Below are 8,320 nucleotides of genomic sequence, written 5' to 3'. Positions count from 1 at the left end.
CATATCAAACAACTCAATGATGATAAAAATGAAGAAAGCAAAAACATGTGACTATATAGGAATGACAAACGACAGAATGAGGATGATCAATTAGTTGCATATCATTTTACAATTAGTTAAATATCATTTTACAAATAATTGCATATCATTATCATACATCTCATTTTCAACATGTATCTCACAACATTTCATTATCATACATCTCATTTTCAAGATACATCTCACAACATATCATTATCATACATCTCATTTTCAAGATACATCTCACATCATATCATTATCATACATCTCATTTTCAAGATACATCTCACAACATATCATTATCATACATCTCATTTTCAAGGTACATCTCACAAATCAATATCATCACATCATGAATCATACAATCATAACAATCAATATCAAATCAAAAGCATTTATCTAAGCATTGCATCATCATCATAGCACCATCATATCAATGCATAAATCATCATCCATAAGCACATCACATGTGGATTGGAAAATTGGTGTCATATATATCTCAAAAATGGTCAAAATATACAAAAGATGTCATGTCTGTCGAAATACAATGATCAAAATACAATAGAGACAAGTCTCTCAGGTATGACTATCCCCTGAGGCTGATGGTCTCACAATAGATGTCCCAGCACTTGGATCTCTAGGTGGATCATGTCGAGATGGCCTGGTCACACCTCTGCTCTCTATCCTCAAATGAGTTTGCATGGATCGATTGGATCTCACCGCAACATAGCTAGGAGCTCTGTGATCTCTAGGAACCACCTCCTCATATAAATGCATGTAGTACTCAACCTCCTTGGCTATGTACTGCATCTCTCTCAGTGTGTCTCTCACAAAACCACCAACCGCCGCTCTCTCCATGTTATCTGTCTGAGCCTCTTCTTGACCTAAGCGATGTATCATCGTATCCCGCTGTGTGGTAATCTGCATAATTTGACATTGTTGAGCCAGTACCTGTACCTGAAGTTGCTCCACTGTCATTTGTAGAGACCTAATATGTGTGTCCTCTTAGTGGGTGGGTACCCGAACCTAAATTGGTACCTGTGTCATAGTACCACCCATCCTTGTCCCTGTCCTAGGCACTAATGGAGGCAATAAATCTGATCCCCTCCTCTGAGTCGGCCGCCTGAACTCATCCGTCCCACCCACAGCTACTATCACCTCGTCTACCCGGCCAACTACACCAGCTCCAACCATCACACCTACACTCCCTCCCTCACCAACTGCTTGCCTGACTAACCCACCTCCTCTCCTCCCCCCATCCCCTCCTCCAATCCTCCCTCTATCTCCTCCATCCCCTCCTCTATCTCCTCATCTCCCTCTACCACCTCCCCTCCTATCTCCCCCATCATCTCCTCTACCACCCCCATATCCCTCCTCCAGCTCCTCTCCATCATCTCTCTGTCTCCCTAACCTCTCAGGCTGCTCATCCTCCTCATCATCAAAAGCGGAAATCATCTCTGCTAGATCCGATATCTGTGCTACCACATGAGCCATGAAGAGCGCTCCAAACTCCTCCGTCATCTGAGAATCCACCACTCCAACCCCATAGTCCCATATTGATCCAGCTAAATGCATGTACTCCTCCACTATCGCTGCACTATCCATAGTTGGACCCCACTCTGGCACATCCTGCCTCCGATGAGCATATAAACATGCTCCCTGCGCTACACCCTGTTGTCGACCATACTGCCACTGAACTCGACTGTGCAAGAACCTCTCAATGATAAAAGGCATCTTCCCTATCAAATATCGTGACATATACACATAGGGCATCTCTAGCCCGTCCTCTGCTCACACCTCACAATCTATATACGATCTCCAGATAACCATATCAATATCATCCAACACTCTCCTCCAATGCTCTAGCTTTCCGAGCTTATGCTGGACAACTATCCTTGTGTACCCATATGCATAAGCTCAACCACCTGGCCTATCCTTGTCTGCAAGTGGCCTCACTGCGAGAATGTGCTCCCAAGCCCACTCCTATAATAATGTGACCCTGACTGATAAACTGTTGTATCCTAAATACACCACCTGGTGCAAATATCTGTATAGATGGGCCAACATACAGGACCCACATGCAAATCTATGATCTTGTGTCACCATATCCTTGAGCATCAATCCCCATCCCACTGCCAGTCCCTTCGACCTACGGTCGAGACACAAGAAGCCACCTATGAAACCTGCCAGTACAAAAGATAGTGGAGCATAATCAAAATCCATAAACTCCTATCAGGGGATCTTGTATGCACAAATCTGATCATCATGAAATATACAACGAAGAGCCTCTGTCCCATCCTCCTTTGTCTGCTCATATGGCAATAATGCCCCTATTACAAGAATCCGTAGAATCCAATAACAGTCATGAGTGACTATCATCTCGCTAGTGGCCAAATGGAAGGTATTCGTGTCACTGTGCCGCCTCTCTGCCAATGCTGTCAGTAAACGCTGGTTAATGATATACCAAGGCATGTCCAGCAACAAAGATAATTCACACCTCTCAATGATATCTCTCTCTGCTTGTGTCAACTGCGGAATCAAAGACCATGGTCTAGGAAATCACTCTTGCGACTAAAGTATGCCAAGACATTCTTGTAACAAGCAAAACATGTCAAAATATCAGTTCCCACATCTATCTGATATATCTAATCAAATTCCATATCAACTTGAAACAATGAAATATCAAATCAAGTTTCATATCCAAATATCAAATCCATATCGAAAATCAAATTCCATATCAACTTGAAACAAGGAAATATCAAATCAAATTCCATATCGAAAATTAAATCCATATCAAAAATCAAATTCCATATCAACTTGAAACAATGAAATATAAATCAAGTTCCATATCAAAAATCAAATCCATATCGAAATCAAAATTCCATATCAACTTGAAACAACGAAATATCAAATCAAGTTTCATATCAAAATATCAAATCCATATCAAAAATCAAATTCCATATCAACTTGAAATAACAAAATATCAAATCAAGTTTCATATTGAAAATCAAATCCATATCGAAATCAAATTCCATATCAACTTGAAACAATGAAATATCAAATCAAGTTCCATATCGAATATCAAATTCATATCGAGAATTCAAATCAAAGATCCATAATGCAAGCAACTCAAAAAAATTCCATATCGCAAGAATCATATCAGGACCCATATCGGATATCATGAATAGAGACTCATATCGGGCATCACATTCACGGGAAAAAGCAAAGATCCAAATCAACAAATAATTAGGATCATCATTCAATCAATCAACCTAGTACTTCAAACAGTAAAAGCAATTTCCCAATCTATTAAAACTCGGACATCATCACAATAGGCACAAAATTGGCTATACACCCATCCCAAAACACTTGGGAGACACCTACCCACCCCAAATCATCTTCCTTCATCTATTTTCCCTCGTAACATCACCTTTCCACTCCTTTCTAGGTAAAATTTTGCTCACGCGCTAAGAAATCTCTCCCATGTGCTAAGCTACCACCTATGTGCTAGCTAAACTTAGCTACATGCTACAAAATTTACCATATGTGCTAGGTTAACCCTACACGCTACCCCGTTCCTCGTATGTGCTACCCTTTTAGCCCTATGCGCTATTTTACCCTACGCGCTACCTTGTTCCCTGCATGTGCTACCCTGTTATACCTATGCTTTATTCTATCCTATGCGCTACCCTAAACCTACGATGCACCATCCCACGACTCCTAGATGCTACCCTAGTTGGAAAAATCTACGCGCTAACTATTCTATCATATGCGCTACACTATGGACCTGACGGGCTAAACCGTGAAAATCCGACACAAAAAATTGAAAACATGCTCAAAATTGACAAAACAAAAAGCAAAAGGGGCAAAATTTGGATGACTTACAGGTGGACCATATTTGGTGGGCCTCTGGTATCGATGAATGCACTTGAATCGGTGCGAAGCATAGGGAACTGACATCTTGTCACTGTCCCAGTGTCACTCTCACAAGAAGTCAATGGGTGGAAATAAAACAAATGAAATCAATTTTTACCTTTTATAAGGTAAAAGTCAACTAGGGTTACTAGGTGGGGCATGTATTTTGCTCATTTTTCTCTCTTTTAACCCTAACAAACATCATTTTTTGGGAGATGAATCAATTACACAAGGCATTCAACACAGTCAAAATCTCAAAATGCGATTCAATTAAAAATGATTATCAACTCAACCAAATTTCCAATTTTTTTGATTCATCTCCCGAGGGGGCATTATCAATCTCATTTATCAAATCTGGGGCATGACATCGACATCATCATATCAATCAAATTTTGGCGACACATCAATTTTCTTTGAATCAACATGTGCACACACGTCACTACGTCAACAACTAAAATATCATTACCTTCAACCCTGACATACAAGTTACTATCAACTCCACCTCTAGTGAATCCATTTGTTGTAAGGTGGGCATCCAATCTGGAGTACCAAGCTCTTGGAGCTTGTTTAAGGCCATAAAGAGCCTTTCTCAACTTGTATACATAATCAAATTTATCTGCAGAGACAAATCTCCTTGGTTGTTCCATATACACCTCCTCATCAAGATAACCATTTAGGAATGTTGTTTTAACATCCATTTGATAGAGGTTAAAGTTTTGATAACAAGAATATGCAAGAAATATTCGTATTAACTCTAGCCAGGCAACAGGTGCAAATGTTTCACCAAAATCAATACCTTATCCATTTTCTCCCTATAACATTTTTATCATCTGGTCTAGGCACTAGTTCCCAAGTTTTATTCTTTCTATTTGATTGATTTCATCTCTCATTACATTTAGCCAACAATAATCAATTAATGTATCATAAATGGATTTAGGTTCAAAATCAGTTACCAAACAATGTTGCTCAGCCATTTGAGCTTGTTCATCAGTTTTTGCTCTTCTCCTAGTCATGATTCATGCATCCATGTCATCAATAATTTGATTTTGAGGATGTCTTTTAGTAATGATTCTGGAAGGTGTAGGTAGAGAATTTTTTGTTTTAGAACTAGATGCATCTATAGGACTAGATGCACTCTCTACATTTGTTATTTCTACTTCAGTGGATTTAGGAGCTTGATCAAGTCTAATTGGTGTATCCTCCTCAACATCCTGAGCATCATCATTAAGAAGCATTTTCTCATCAAATCTTACATTAACTATCTCAACAATTTTATCCAGCCTATTATTGAAACACTTATAAGCTTTGCTATGAGTCGAGTATCCAAGAAAGATACCCTCATAATTTTTACTATCAAAGCTTCCTAGGTTTTCTTCATCTCTTTTAATGTAACACTTGCATCCAAAAATTTTAAAGTATTTAATAGAAGTAAATTTTCCATACCAGAGTTCATATGGAGTAAAGGTAGATTTTACCCTGATTTGTACTCGATTCAGAATGTAAACTGCTGTATGAACAACTTCTTTCCAGTATCTGTCTAGTAAATTTGCTTCATTGAGGATTGTGCGAGCCATTTCTTTGACTGTTCTATTTTTTCTCTCAACCACTCCATTTTGTTGGGGTGTTTGGGAAACATCACATTTTCTTTTAATGCCATGTCTTTCACAATATTCTATGAATTCTTGTGATGTAAACTCACCACCCTTATCTAACCTTAAGCATTTTAATTTCAGATCTAATTCACATTCAACCATTTTTTTGAAGATCTTAAATCTATCAAACACTTTAGATTTGTGTTTAAGAAAAGTGACCTATACCATTCTGGTATAGTCATCAACAAAGAGCATAAAGTATTTTTCAACATTTATTAATTGTGTCCTGGTAGGACCACACAAATCTATATAAATAATCTGTAATGGTCTTGTGGAAGAGTGTTTTTTAGACTTGAAAGACACTTTTCTTTGTTTACCTTTCAAACATTCTTTACAAATTGAGTTTAAAGGCTTACTTAAGATAGGAAAACCTCCAACATTCTGATTCTTGCTGATTCAAACTAGATTATCAAAGTTTACATGTCCCAACCACTTATGCCACAACCAATTTTCTTCTACTTGACCCAAAAGGCACATGCCTTCATTGGTTTCACAATTTGAGGAATCAATTAAGTTGTAAACATTGCCAATAGTTCTCAGACTAGCAACAACAATTGTACCAGACTTATTTTTTATAGTACAATCATGAGAACTAAAAGATACATTATAATCACTATCACAAATTTGACTGGCACTCAACAAATTATGTTTTAATCCTTCAACAAAGTACACATCATGGATTGGAGTATCATCATTCATAAATAAAGTACCTTTACCTCTGATAAAAGCTCCTGAATTATCTCCAAATCATACAAAACCTCCATCAAAGTCTTGCAAATGAAGAAATTTATTCCTGTTTCCTATCATATGGTGTGAAGATTTACTGTCTAACACCCACATTGATTTCTTATTTGACAAAAATGTAGTTTGCACAATCATTGATTGTTCAGAGCTAGGTACAAATGTTTGTTTCCACATCTTATCAGTGTTTTCCTTTGACTTGCATTGAGTAGAGGTATGTCCAAATGTGTCACATTTAATACATTTCATAGTGTTTGGGAAGCTGTAGGCTTGATTGTGTTTGAACATAGGAGTTCTAAGCTGCAAAAACTTGCAAGTGTTTAATTTATGACCAAACTTATTGCAGTAGAAGCAATAGCCATGAAAGAACCTGAACCTAAAAGGTGTCATCTTGTTGTAAGCATGAAATTGCTTTTTGTTTGCAAGCTTAGTAATCTATTTTGATGATTCAGCCTTATCAAAACCTACACCCGTCATGTTTTTGTGTTTCTTTTGCTTGTTCAAGATATCATTCAAATGCATGGTAATTTCATATTTTTCAATCTCTTTTTACAGTTTTATTGTTTGCTGTTCTAAGGTTTCAATTTTCTTTTCTCTTTCTTCAAGAAGAGATTTCAGGTTTGTAGTTGCCAAGTTTGAGTCTTTCAACTCAACTAGTAAGATCTGATTTGAGCTTTCATGAGAAGCTAAAATCTTCTTCAATCTCTTGATTTCTTTGAGAGCACAAAGTAACTCTCCTTCAAGATCAACTTCACTTTGATCCAAGTCATTAAGTTTATTTTCTATTTTGTTAACTGTGTCTTTCTCTGAAGAGGTTTCTAACTCTGCCATAAACAAGGTTTCATCACCTTCACAAGGAGAATCATCCGATTCAGCTTCAGAGTCTTGTTTAGTAAAGAGACTCTTTTTTTTCTTAAAGGAATTAAACTTCTTTTGGGATTCCACATCTTTTTTTTGTAAAACTTTTCTAGTTTTTCTTTATCACTTTTTTGGTCACTCAGAGGGCATTGAGCAACAAAATGCCCAATTTTGCCACAATTGAAGAACTTGAGAGGCAATTCTCCCTTATACTTATTTTTCAATTTTCTAACAAGTAGGGCTTCTATAGAATCAGAGAGTTCAGATTCACTATCAGGTTCTCCCTTTTTTTTTGCTTTGAAAGCAGTCTCTTTTGAAGTAGAAGGATTGCTACCTATCCTCATTTCATAGGTTGTGAGTGTGGTTTGTAAGTTATCAAGAGTCATTGTGGAGAAACTCTTCTTTTCTTCTAAGGTGGAAACTTTAGTTTCAAATTTAGGTAATAGGGTTCGAATGACCTTCCTAACAACATCTTTTTCATCAATAGTTTCACCAAGACCTCTTCTAGAATTTACAACTTCATCTATTCTAAGAAAATAACTTTCAATGGTCTCATATTCTTTCATTCTCAAAGACTCAAATTGATTTTTGAGTGTGAGAATCTTAGATTCTTTGACTTTAGCATCCCGTTGATAAATAGTTTCAAGTTTGTTCCATATCTCATGAGCAGAAGCACAATGCATGACTTTTACAAAAACGTCCTTGGTGAGACCACACAAGATAGCATGCTTAGCTCTAGAATTTAATTCATATTGAGTCATAGCATCAGGATCGATGGGTATAGTAGAAGGATCAACGTATTTTGTGGTCATGATATTCCATACATTAAGATCAACTGAAACCAAATAAGTTTCCATTTTGATTTTCCAGAATTCACTCTAAGAGGAGGGGGGGGGGGGGGGGGCTGAATCAGAGTGAGTGAATTGCAGACCCAATTTAACAAATAAACTCATTGAGCAACTTTGAGACAACTTGAAGACAATGGATGTAAAAACCAATCTTAGTGATTTAGACAACAAACTTTATAAAAGCATATGAAGTTGATTATCCACTATTCATTTTGAATAACCCTTGTCATGCTTATAACGATAACTAATTTTTGCAAATGAAATAATAACTTGAACTGATCTAAG

The 8,320-nt window shown here is 37.1% G+C and overlaps 1 protein-coding gene across 1 annotated transcript; it reads right to left on the bottom strand.

The window, feature by feature from the left end:
- Positions 1 to 6,878: 6,878 nt before the first annotated feature.
- On the bottom strand, positions 6,879 to 8,044 carry LOC131856547 (uncharacterized). The gene is made up of 2 exons (XM_059208373.1): positions 7,315 to 8,044; positions 6,879 to 7,177 (listed from the first exon to the last, which is right to left on the bottom strand). The coding sequence occupies exons 1-2, from the start codon at positions 8,042 to 8,044 to the stop codon at positions 6,879 to 6,881; spliced, it is 1,029 nt and encodes a 342-aa protein (XP_059064356.1).
- Positions 8,045 to 8,320: the final 276 nt, after the last annotated feature.

This window comes from Cryptomeria japonica, chromosome 7 (assembly GCF_030272615.1).
Source record: "Cryptomeria japonica chromosome 7, Sugi_1.0, whole genome shotgun sequence".
In the NCBI taxonomy this organism is placed as follows: Eukaryota; Viridiplantae; Streptophyta; class Pinopsida; order Cupressales; family Cupressaceae; genus Cryptomeria; species Cryptomeria japonica.
Note: the sequence above shows the minus strand (reverse complement) of the source record. Positions and strands in the feature narration are given on the sequence as shown.

What these genes read in the sequence shown, in the direction of transcription:
- LOC131856547 (XM_059208373.1), bottom strand. Translation starts at nt 8,044, where the DNA reads ATGGAAACTTATTTGGTTTCAGTTGATCTTAATGTATGGAATATCATG. An exon ending in CCCTCTGAGTGACCAAAAAA is followed by an intron (nt 7,178 to 7,314) that starts GTGATAAAGAAA and finishes CTCCTTGTGAAG; the next exon opens with GTGATGAAACCTTGTTTATG.